Here is an 11,420-nt window from a genome sequence, read left to right on the forward strand (position 1 = left end):
TTCCTCCAAATTGCCTCACTCCCGATGATTGTAGATGATGAAGTTAGCCTATAGCGAATCGGCCCTGTTGGTTGCCTTATCGCGCCGCCTGCTCACCGCTTTCAGCCGCGTTTAAGGCGGCCATGCCTTGTAAGGAAGCGTCCTGGGAGGAGGAAGGGGGTTGGGGATGCTGCTGCCTGTTGCGTGGTCGATGTTGGAAAGGGCTGATGCCTTGGTTGGGGTTCTTGATTGAGGTTCTTGATTGGGTTAGTGTCGAGATGGATATTGGAACTCTGGACGTTAGGCAGGATCGGTATCTTCGGCTATGTGATATTCAATAGGAGAGGTGCTCGGATGAGATGGAGGGAAGGGGGTATACGCAGGCGGGGTTTTATTGGAAGAGATATTAAACATCATAGAACCAGAGGTGCTCTAGCAATTTTATAAGTTAGTAAGTTGGTAACGTTATAGAAACATATGCATATGAGCACGGTTGGCCTTGGATTCTGGGATTCTTGATATACAAACAGTATGATCTAATTAGCAATACGATGTCACTGGAACAAGGCCTTGTCAAATATCATTCAGATACAGGCATTTTCATATGTATAAGAAGTTCATCCTTGGAGTGATGGTGACACTTAGAGTCAACCGCGCTAGGACGTTTTAAGCATGAGCAACAGGGATCTATGCAACACTTCAACCTCGCGCCAAGAGGCGGTGGCAGAATTTCCAAAATTCCCAGAACCACTTGCTCCACCATTGCCGATGATTCTCAATTCCAAATCCCAAAAAAGCCATGGCCACCGAATCGTCATCCCGGCCCACGAAACCACAGGGCAAGTCAAAATCAAAGTCAAAACCAAAATCAAAATCCCAAGCCATCCTCAGCCCGGACGAAGCCAAAGCCGTCGCCCAGCATGCAGAAGCCGCGACCAGGACGTACGGCCGCGGGGAGAAGATCCGCACCAAATCGATAAAAGACAAGAAGCTGCGCGCCAACCTGCGGTCGCTGGAGCACAAGTACAACGAGGCAGCGCTGCAAGCGAAGAATGCCGAGATCTTGCTCGACAACACTGCTGGGCTGTTGGAACCCGAGCACGAGCTCGAGCGGACGTACAAAGTGTGGCAAGACGAGATACGGCAGAATGTGGGAATCGAGACGGCGAAGAAGGGCTTCGAATTGAAACTCGAAGGCCTGGGGCCGTACATGTGCGAGTACACGAGAAACGGGCGGGATCTGTTGCTGGCGGGGAGGAAAGGGCATGTGGCGGCCATGGACTGGCGGGAGGGGAAACTGGGTTGCGAGTTGCAGCTGGGCGAGACGGTGCGGGACATATCGTGGCTGCATAACAACCAGAGTTTTGCCGTGGCCCAGAAGAAGTTTGTGTATATCTACGCACGGGACGGCGTGGAGATGCACGTACTCAAGAAGCACACGGAAGCGACATATCTGGAATTCTTGCCCTACCACTTTCTGCTATCCTCGATATCCCTGACAGGCGTCCTGCGTTACACCGACACCTCGACGGGCCAGATGCTGAACGAGATACCCACCAAACTCGGACCTCCCACAGCCTTCTGCCAAAACCCACACAATGCTATACTGCACGTCGGCCACCAGAAAGGCATCGTCACCCTCTGGTCCCCCAACAGCTCCACTCCCCTCGTCAAGCTCCTCCCACACCATGGACACGTCCGCGCCCTCGCCGTCGACCGCGCAGGGAGATACATGGTCTCGACCGGCCAAGACCGCAAAATGGCCGTCTGGGACATCCGCATGTTCAAGGAGGTCCACTCCCACCACCTCCCCCAACCGGGCTGCACCCTCTCCATATCCGACCGCGGTCTCACAGCCGTAGGCTGGGGCACCCAAGTCTCCATCTACAAACCGGACCTCTTCACGCATTCGGATGCAAACATCAAGATCCCTGCTCCGTACATGGCCTGGGGCGGCGAGGGCAACACCATCAACCGCGTCCGCTTCTGCCCCTTCGAAGACGTCCTCGGCATCTCGCACGACAAGGGCTTCAGCAGCATCCTCGTCCCGGGCTCCGGCGAACCCAACCCGGATAGCTTGGAGGCCGGCCTCAATCCCTTCGAGACGACCAAGCAGCGCCAGGAAACCGAGGTGCGCGCCTTGCTCGAGAAGCTGCAGCCGGAAATGATTTCGCTCGATCCCAATTTCATTGGTAACCTGGATCTCGCGTCCGACGAGCAGAGGCGGAGGGAGAAGGACCTGGATGCGAAGAAGGTGGATAAGGTGGAGGAGTTGAAGAAGAGGGGTCGTGGCAGGAATAGCGCGTTGAGGCGGTATGTGAGGAAGAGGGGACAGAGGAATGTGATTGATGAGGAGAAGCTGAGGGCGAGGGAGGCGCTGAGGGCGCTGAATAAGAGGGAGATGGAGAAGGTGCAGAGGTTGAAGAAGGAGTATGGGCCTGCACTGGAAAGATTTGCCAGGAAAGGGGCTTAGAGGACTCTTCAACCCCGAGGAAAAGTTCATCTTTGTTGCATAGCTTTGGAGTTAACGGGATATATGATCTAAACTTGGGAGCAAGGGATGGGTTAGATATCGGATTTAGGGAATATATACCCCCCAGCTTGGCGAGCTATTTTCACATCTTGTGATCGACACTGGCACTTTGACTGAAGGTATAACAACGATGATTTTCTATGGAATGATATCATGGATATTCCCCTAACTCCGTCCATCCTTTTAAACTAAAATCTGAATTCTCCTCAAGGCTGCCAAGGCCTCGCACTCCTCGGCCAGACTCTCTTGTAAAGACTCACAGCGACCGCATCCATCGGGTTAATCTTCCCATCAAACGTCGCCTTGAAATACCCATGCGTTCCCAAACTCTCCTTGATGAACCCACTCCTACCCCTTCTCGTCCATAACGGCAGACTCTTGAACCACTTGACATCCTTGTCGTTGAAGAACATGTACCGCACGGTGACGATGCGTTTGTTGATCTTGTAGGGATGGCCCGTCAAGATGATGCGTTTGGCAATGACGCGGCTGAGTGAGGGAGGGAGGCTGGTGCCTGTGGCGACGAGTTTGAGCGACGAGGCGGGAGAGTCTTCGGAGGGGGCGGTGCGTTGGAAGTAGAGGACAGGGACGTTTCCCCAAGTCACGGGGCCGATGAAGGAGGCGATGGCTGAGCGGCCCGGGTGGAGGTAGCGGTCGAATTTGTGCACGTCATTCGGCGTGTTGCCGGCTTGCGAGAAGAGCTGGATACGTGTTAGCAATGTTTTTCAATGGAATATCGCCACTGTCCACTTACGGGATTGATGACCAGTCTCCGTGGTCCGCACTGCACGATGAGCTCGGTCTTGGACTTGATGGGCGTGGGGTACTCTGAGCTGAGCAGTATGCTGTAGTTGCATGCCGTGCGCTTGTGCTCGTGTCTCAGGAGAGAGAACGCCGCAAGCGGTCGAGGTTGCGTCTGCTGGAGCGAAAGAGGCACCCCCCGAATGTGAACGTTGACCCTTGTACCTGGCTTTACACCACCAGCCCAAGCTTCACGGATCACGCGTGTAGCCGCCCTCTTGTAGTCGGAGACCTCGAGGAGGCGCGGCCAATCCTCCGGTTGATATGGCTTGTCTTCCTCCGTCTCCCACACGCTCGTTCTCAGACTCTTCAGACCACGGTACCGCGCGAGGCGCTCCTGGGCGTTGACATTAGGATGCAGTTCGATTTCGTCCGGGAACTCCAGGTCCTCATCGGCTTCGTTCTTGCGAGATTTTCGGTATGCGGCAATTTCCGCCGCTTCATCCTCTGGCGAGGGATCCAAAAACATCTCTGACTGAGGATACTCTGAAGGCCCTGCTTCGGTGCCAGCTCTGCCGTCGATATCCATGCCTTCGACGCCATCTGCCGGATGATACTTCACGCTCTTTGCGTCGTCACCGAAGTGTTCATCGAAATCTTCCAGGTCTGATCCAGAATCGGACACATCATCGAGATACCATGCGCTCTGGTACTTGCTTGTTCCCCTTGGCATCCGCTTGGGCTTCGCTGTGACGACCTCGTCTTCCTCGTCCGAAAAGTAATGGTGATCATCTAACAACACCCCTTTTCGTTCTGAGGGTGCCACCGACATTGCATAGTTCGTGACGTCGTCCATGATGGTCTCCTCCGGAGCCAGCTCCGCAAGATCATCCTGGTCCTCGCTCGGCCGTTCCAAAACCTGCTGCTCCTCAGAGTCTACAGCCATGGTGTCATCCCGCGCCTTATTTCTTGTGTCAAGCGGGGCAGCTGTGATCTTTTCGATTTGAAAATCGCCCCAGTCGCCCACCTGAATTAACCTATCGGCCTTCAAACCCAGCCCGCGTACAACTCCGGTCAGCACAACATCGCCCGTACCGTCTTCAGTGACCGCAGACTTTCCTCCTGGCCAAGCAACGTCCTCGATGAACATGTAGCTCCGTTGCTCCCTCCAGCGAACTCCCTTGGTTGTGGTGGTACAGAGCGATCGGACCAGATTCGAGGCCTCTTGCCGGTTATCGAGCGAGAAAACCTTCTCCGTCGACGGCAGCCAATGCGTGATGTACGACTTGAGGGACGATATGACCTGTGGCCTTCGTTTTGCCGGCTCCACCGCGTCCAACTTCTGAGCAACTGTAAAGCAATTTGAAACACCCTGACTTTCCACCGCCTTCAGTATCAGCTCTCCCTCCTCGTCAACCTCCTCTTCGCAAGAAAGCACAAAAACGACAAAGTCCGCCACTCTGCAAGCATCTAAGCAGGCCAATAAATCCCTCTGAACCACCAAGTATTGTATCTTCTGCTTGAATCGGTCGATAGTAATTCGCGTCCAGCCGGCCTCGGGAACCTCCTCTTCGATATCGAGGCTAGAATTGAGACTCCTTACAGCTGCCGCAGACGAAACATCTGAGCAGAGAGGCACAACAGCTACGATCCGGGGCGCACCGTCCTTTCCAGCAAACACGTTCGTAGTTTTTGCATGCTCATGGTCTTTATTGAGACGCAACTGCTTCGCTCGATTACGGCGGTCGAGTTTCGACATGACTTGTTGATGAGGAGTCTTTCTGCTACCTTTTTCGAAATCAACTTTCCCTGCCGCACAGGTAACGTCAGCAAAGATTTCCCTAATCACAAAACTGAGATCTTACCTTTCGTCTTCTCCTTTATAGCACCCTTAGTGGCATGGCGCGATTTGAATGGCTTCTGCGACTGTTTCGTAGTGCTTCTATGATGGTGCTGGCCGGTTACCGGAGCCATGCTGCCGCCTGCCTTGAATCTGTAGGGAAGAGACGCCAGTTTGACTGCTGAGTGAAGAGTGAACGACGTCCGCAATTCACGCTTCTTGCTAACGGCAACCGCCCCGCCATTATTTTTGTGGGCTTATCGATAAATGTCTTGGCCTCCAATGTGGCGCAAATCTGTGGCGCAATGGTGGCGGTAATGCCAAGCCAGGAGCTTTGGTCCTACCTCCAGCTCAACGCTTAAGCTTCACTGACTCGCACATATATCAAGATGCAATTAATAACACATTTCTGTCACGTATCACCCGAACGCCCCGACAATTGGACTATAAGGACAAACGAATATGCCAGAGGTCTCTGTTTGTTCAGTCTCTTGGCCTGTCAGCCCTCCAGGGTTGTATGCGGTATCAATTATCAATTACATTCGAAATGGAAGAGAAGACTTCGTTGACTGATGATGTGTGAATTCACAAGACAACGGCATTGGAAAAGCGTTTATGGCATTGGTTACTACACGGTCCTGCTCGGAAACAGATACTTGTTTGAGGGCTATGGCTGGCTCCGCAGATCGGCGAACGTCAAGTCTGAGCAGGTATGGGTAACTGCAATATCTAGGTACCTCCATATAGCCCCTCTTCCCTGTTAAAAAGGAGCGTGCAAAGTAGCATCGGAGTATTCTTGATTGCCTTCAGTGAGCAGCTTAGTAGTTCCTCCGGTCCATCTTAACGTGCGCTTCAAAGCTCTACAGAAGTTCAATGACACTGCGAAAACGGGCACTCTCCTCGAGCAGACGTTTGAAATACGCTTTAACGGTCCGGTGATGAGATCTGACGGTCGACTCCATCGCAATACCGTCGTCACGGGTCCTTGGCGGAAGACATGGACGGTGCGGAAGCGGGTATACACCGCCAGATAGGTAGGTGAGAGCATCACGAGATTCAGTTCAATTACCACTTCTATGCTTAAATCTTCCCTCATTTCCATTCATCTACCAAAGCTTTCTCCGCCAGACCCACGGTTGCACTGTTCCTCATAACGTAGGTGGATTGCTCCTTCCCCATCCCCGATCAGCTGCGCACCTGGACACAACCTTGGAACCTCCAGGCAAACGCGCATCTACTTCTCCAGGGCTCCATCACCTTGATTACCATCACGGCGACTCATTATCCTCGTTGTCGCCGTGAAACCCACTCTGGTAACTCGCCTCACACCGCCTCGGCTTGTGCAAACCATCACACTCAACTATTTGAGCCCCAAGTACCTCCTTTACTCGCACCATCTACACACCCCAACGTCAACGACAGGAGTGGCACTCGCACGCACACCTCAACGCCAGCAGCCCCACAATGCCGAACAATAACAAGAAGAACCAGCGTATCTACGACGCGCTGTACATCAAGTCGTAAGTCACTCAGTCATCGAAAATTGTCTGAACTTCATCATTGACTATCGAACAGACTCCAAGGCATCGCCCTGCCTCCCAAGTGAGTCCAACACTGTTTTCCTTTCTGCCTCCAGTGCGTGCCACTGCGTGCAGATTCAGATGCTAACAGCAGGCAAGAATCAAATGTGGACGATGCGACAAGTACAAGGGCCATGCCAACTACTCCCACAAGCAACTCTGCGACGCTCGAGAAGCCATCAAACAGAACGGCAAGAATGCACGGTACTCCATCAAGTGCTCCGAATGCACTGGCGGGCAGCCAATGGAGCTCGAGTGTTCTGTGTGCAACCAGGTCAAGGGTATGGATGACTTCGCTAAATCGCAGCGCTCCAAAGGCGATGCTGCGGTACGTGCACGGGTCCTTCACGCTGGCGGGTTGAGTGGTCTAATGATGGTGGTATAGGTGTGCTTTGCCTGCGTGGATAAACGAACTGCGGTGGAGGCTGTAGACGAGCACGTTTATGAGAACCCAGGCAAGGCTTTCGTCCCCATGGATACTTCCGATGGGAGGTACCCTGAAATCTGGTCCAACAAGTCGACGACCATGCGTACCAAGTCAGAGGTGAGTACAGGTTCTTCCTCTATTGTTTGCCTTCACTAACGTTAGGGAGGCCGAGGAAGATGAGTGGGCCCAGGACGACCAGGACGGCGGAGTGAAGCTCGCAGACAATTTCCGCAGCTTGTCTATCACGCCCAGTGTGGGCACCTTGATCGATGCCGATGACGCTTCGACCTTCAGCTCCCAAGGCGGTCCAGTCAAGTCCAGTGATGCTGACGATGGCTGGCAGCAGGCCAACAAAAAGAAGACTGCAGCCAAAGCTGGGTCCCTCTCTTACAAGACCTTCGACTCCAGCTACACTGAGCGCTCTGGGCAGAACTCCTACAATACGCAGCGCGACAATACTATCATCAAGAAGAACGGTTGGGCCAAGATCCCGGCATATGTAAGTTATTTGGTTTGGTGCGGTACATTGCGTGTTTTCTGACGGCGATATAGAAACCCCCCAAGCCTCCGAGCGTTGAGGAAGACGAGGAAGAGGACGACTGGAAGAGCCAGTCTTCGGGAGAGGAGAACAACGACGATGACGACTCCGATACCGAGATCTAGCGACACAGGCCTTGCCTCTGGCATCAGTTGCGGATGTCGGATTTCTCCTTGCCATTCTTCGGTGCTGAACTACCTTCGCCAGCCTTTGAGACCTACGACATCGACTGGGTTATCACTTTGATGTATGACTTCATGCAGCCTAGTATCATGTCGGCTTGTGTTTGGCATCCCTTCAGTGCTAAATACCTTTCCGGTCTTTGAGACCCGCGACATGGGTTCGGCTAACGGCTCGATGTATTACACTGGAGGACGACGGAATATTGGACTTCACTAACAGGCTGAGGGATTTTGGAGGCATTTATGATCATGGGATATGAATTTTCTCTTTTCCCTTCTTCTCTCTCCTTGCTTTTCATTTCTTTCTTCATTCTCAAGGGCTGGATTCTGAACATGAGGCTTTTCTATGTATATTAGATTCATCTATGGGCAATGGGCAGGGTCAACTAATCTATCTATCCAATAAGCCTTCTGCGAGCTGTGATTTACCCTATGTCAATGATAATGGCCTGCCGCATGATTGATTACATCGAAGGTTGTATTTGATTGTCGATTGTGAGGAATGGCTAGTAGATCTCATTGCAGGCGATTGAAGTATTGGGGAGATGGATGGGGGTTGGTTGGCGCCATCTGGCATCGCCAGAATACAACCAATACGCTGTTTGAAGGACTGGAAGTGTACATAAGGGTCAACTATTGACCCCTTTTACTAGGTGGTGCATTGCATCGCCTGGGTATGCACATAGATTTCGGAATCAAAGAGAGACTAAAGCAAGATGCATAGACCTAGGGAACTGCAAAGCGAAGTCATGTGTGGAACACCACTAAGTCATGATATCATAAATAGCATTCGACCCTCCCAACTCCTTGCTAAGTCGAAAGAGCAAGTCTGGAAAGCATGATTGGCAGGTCCCTTCGGCACCGTGAAGCCACGGTTCTGGAAAGCAGCCATCCCGACTGGTACCCCCTCCTGGATACAAACGCACGCTTCTAAAATGCCATCAATTCCGAGGAGGCGCAAGGCCTACAGTGCCGCCACTCGTCGTTCCTCACGGCGAACGAACGTTCTTCCTTTCACCCACTCCATCCCCCCAACCTAGCCCATAACAGGCACCACCCTCCCGGCACCCACCCCCTCCACCTCCTTCTGGAACTCCATCACCATCTCCCCAAACTGCTCAATCGCATCCTGCGCCTTGGGAGCCCCAATCAGCACCACGCCCCTCGGCACAACCACATCCGCGACCTGGAAACACCCAAACGTAACCACCTTCTTGATCTCGGGACAGCACCGAAACACCCCCGCGATGATCGCCGTGTCCACGACCGGGCAGAAGGAGAGGTTGATCTCTCTCAAGCGGGGGTAGACATTGGTTTTGGGGTCGAAAATCTCCGAGAAGGTGGCGTAGGAGATGTGCCTGCACGAGGAGATGTCGAGGTATTCGATCGCGGAGCCGGAGTGCTGCATCAGGGCTTTGAAGCCCGCGGAGGCGAGGCCGATGGGTTTATCCTGCGGGCCGTCGGGGTTGGCGTTGTCCAGATCGCGGGTACTGTTGAGGTCGATGTAGCGCAGAGGGGGGTTGGCCCAGTTGGTGAAGAGATTGACGTATCCTTCGTCGGAGCACTCGTGGTTCTCTGTGAAGCGGAACTTGCTAAGTTTGCTGCATGTGCTATGGATGGCTTCCAGGATGTGGTCGTTCGGGTCATCGCTGTTGTCGAGGAAGTGCTCTAGGCAGAGCGTCTGGAGGTTAGCGCCAACACAGCCAATGAGGTTGATGAGGCGTTCGATGGGAACTTCCTGGTAGAAGCGAAGCGTAAGGTGTTCCAGCTTCTCCATCCGGGCGATGGCGTCAATGCTCGCCGTGCCAAGTTGTTTGCAGCGCTCAATCTTCAGTCGCTCGAGGTTGGGACAGAAGGTAGCGAGTGCTTCCACCGCCTGGTCGTCAAAAGCAGCGTCGAGCCATTCGACCTTGAAGAACTTGAGATCTGGGCCACGGGCGACGAAGAGGTCGATCCATTTGTCATTTGAAACGAGGTTGGCTCCGAGGAGCTGGATATCGGTCAGATGCCTGGCTTTCTCAATCATATACTCCATGTTAGCGTCCTTGAACTGGCAGCAGTTGCGGAGAACGAGCTTCTTAATCCCAGGAACGATGGCGAAGATCTGATCGTAGTCTTCCGTCTCAAGGTCTGTATCTCACATCAGTCACCTGTAAATCGGACTTCACGAGCGATGTTCTTACAAGCTGCCTCATGGATAGCCACAACGTCCACATCCGGCTGCAAAAACAGCTTGAAAGTCGTCGAATTCATCGCCCTCTTTTTCGAGAAGATCTCCGCCAGCCGCTGCATCAGCGACTCGGGCATATCGCCAAACTCCTCGATGTCATCTGCATGTTTCGCCAACTTCTCAATGCAGAGCTGCTGCAGCGTCTTCGCACCCCGGAATGTCAAGCCATCAAGCTTGTTACTCTCAATCTTCCTCCGGCCTCTTCTGACAACCGGCTTCTTCGCCTTCTCCGCCGCCTTGGCCTCCTTTGCCATCTCCTTCCCACACTTGGCACACACTAGGCCCCCGTCGGGGCCAGACTTGGTGTACGGCGTGACGGTGAAGCGCTTCTCGCAGATTTCGCAGTTCTCCAGCTGTCCAGGGAGCTTCTTGGCCTTGCGGTACATGTCCATGAGGTCGAAGTCTTCATCGTCCTCGTCGTCGGAACCACCCTTCTTCTTACCCTTCTTCTTTGTCGCTCCCTTCTTCGCCGTCTTTCCCTTTTTGATCTTCGCAATCGCTTCTTCTTGCTCGCGCTTGCGTTTGCGTGTCCGCTCAGCTGCCGCAGTAGATGATTCTGCTACGACTTCTTCTTGTTCTTGTTCCTCTTGTTCTTCTTCTTGCTCCTCTATGTCTTCTTCTGGTCTACTGTCTGCAGCTCGCGAAGGCCCCTCGCCATTGTCCTGAGTTTCCCCACCTCCAGTTTGTTCTTGCTCCTGTGCTGCTTGTTGCTCTGCCTGTAGCATACGCTGACGATACGAATCTCTGATTTCGGCGGCGGAGATATTGTGCGACTGTGCAAATTAATGGCGTTAGCAATGGAACCATCTCTCAATTGACACACAGACACCCAAAACGAAAAGCACAATCGAAGAAGAAACTTACCGCCAAAAAGTCCGTCAACGCAGAATGCGGACCCCGAATCCCCGCACCATTCCTCCTCCCACCGGCACCACTACGGCGTCCGGACATCTTCTTGTTCGATAAGAGGAAAACGTGAGACGCTTGAGTGGATTTGTAGTCTAGTCTAGTATCGAAGCTTTCACGCCCGGGTAGTAAAAGAAAGGCAGAGCCAGGGTGCTAGCCGTGGCGAACAAGGTACGATCCTGAGTGAGAGCGAGCGAGGGAGCCAGAGGAGGAGGATGGAGTGGCGGTCGGTTGCCTGGCGCCTTGCAGGGAAACGTCGAAACGGGAATGAGCGACGCGAGGACAAGGGTTTTGGGGAGGCGCGCTATCACGTGCGGAACCAATTAAAGGATTAATGCGGTTAGCGCGTTTTTGATCAGTGTGCCCAGGTGATTGGTCGGTCAATATATCTCCTCATTCTTTCTAGTATCTATCTATACAAATGAACTGTTTATATCGTTCTCTCGAGCTGAAATTGTTGTAGA

The 11,420-nt window shown here is 53.1% G+C and overlaps 4 protein-coding genes across 4 annotated transcripts; 2 read left to right on the forward strand and 2 right to left on the reverse strand.

Moving 5' to 3' along the window:
* Positions 1–748: 748 nt before the first annotated feature.
* On the forward strand, positions 749–2,588 carry EI97DRAFT_429598 (BING4CT-domain-containing protein). The gene has a single exon (XM_033797477.1). The coding sequence runs from the start codon at positions 779–781 to the stop codon at positions 2,450–2,452; it is 1,674 nt and encodes a 557-aa protein (XP_033659131.1). The 5' UTR covers positions 749–778; the 3' UTR covers positions 2,453–2,588.
* Positions 2,589–2,627: 39 nt separating this feature from the next.
* EI97DRAFT_463893 (DUF663-domain-containing protein) lies at positions 2,628–5,305 on the reverse strand. The gene is made up of 3 exons (XM_033801388.1): positions 5,119–5,305; positions 3,267–5,062; positions 2,628–3,213 (listed from the first exon to the last, which is right to left on the reverse strand). Exons 1-3 carry the CDS (start codon positions 5,225–5,227, stop codon positions 2,719–2,721), a joined length of 2,400 nt encoding a protein of 799 aa, XP_033659132.1. The 5' UTR covers positions 5,228–5,305; the 3' UTR covers positions 2,628–2,718.
* A 1,071-nt stretch (positions 5,306–6,376) lies between these two features.
* Positions 6,377–7,874, forward strand: EI97DRAFT_34152 (uncharacterized protein). The gene is made up of 6 exons (XM_033794744.1): positions 6,377–6,613; positions 6,669–6,695; positions 6,773–7,001; positions 7,059–7,217; positions 7,267–7,599; positions 7,653–7,874. Exons 1-6 carry the CDS (start codon positions 6,558–6,560, stop codon positions 7,761–7,763), a joined length of 915 nt encoding a protein of 304 aa, XP_033659133.1. The 5' UTR covers positions 6,377–6,557; the 3' UTR covers positions 7,764–7,874.
* Positions 7,875–8,856: 982 nt separating this feature from the next.
* EI97DRAFT_463895 (RNI-like protein) lies at positions 8,857–11,205 on the reverse strand (the record flags this gene model as incomplete). The annotated part of the gene is made up of 3 exons (XM_033801389.1): positions 10,915–11,205; positions 10,004–10,823; positions 8,857–9,950 (listed from the first exon to the last, which is right to left on the reverse strand). Exons 1-3 carry the CDS (start codon positions 10,999–11,001, stop codon positions 8,857–8,859), a joined length of 2,001 nt encoding a protein of 666 aa, XP_033659134.1. The 5' UTR covers positions 11,002–11,205.
* Positions 11,206–11,420: the final 215 nt, after the last annotated feature.

Source organism: Westerdykella ornata, assembly GCF_010094085.1.
Source record: "Westerdykella ornata strain CBS 379.55 unplaced genomic scaffold EI97scaffold_1, whole genome shotgun sequence".
In the NCBI taxonomy this organism is placed as follows: domain Eukaryota; kingdom Fungi; phylum Ascomycota; class Dothideomycetes; order Pleosporales; family Sporormiaceae; genus Westerdykella; species Westerdykella ornata.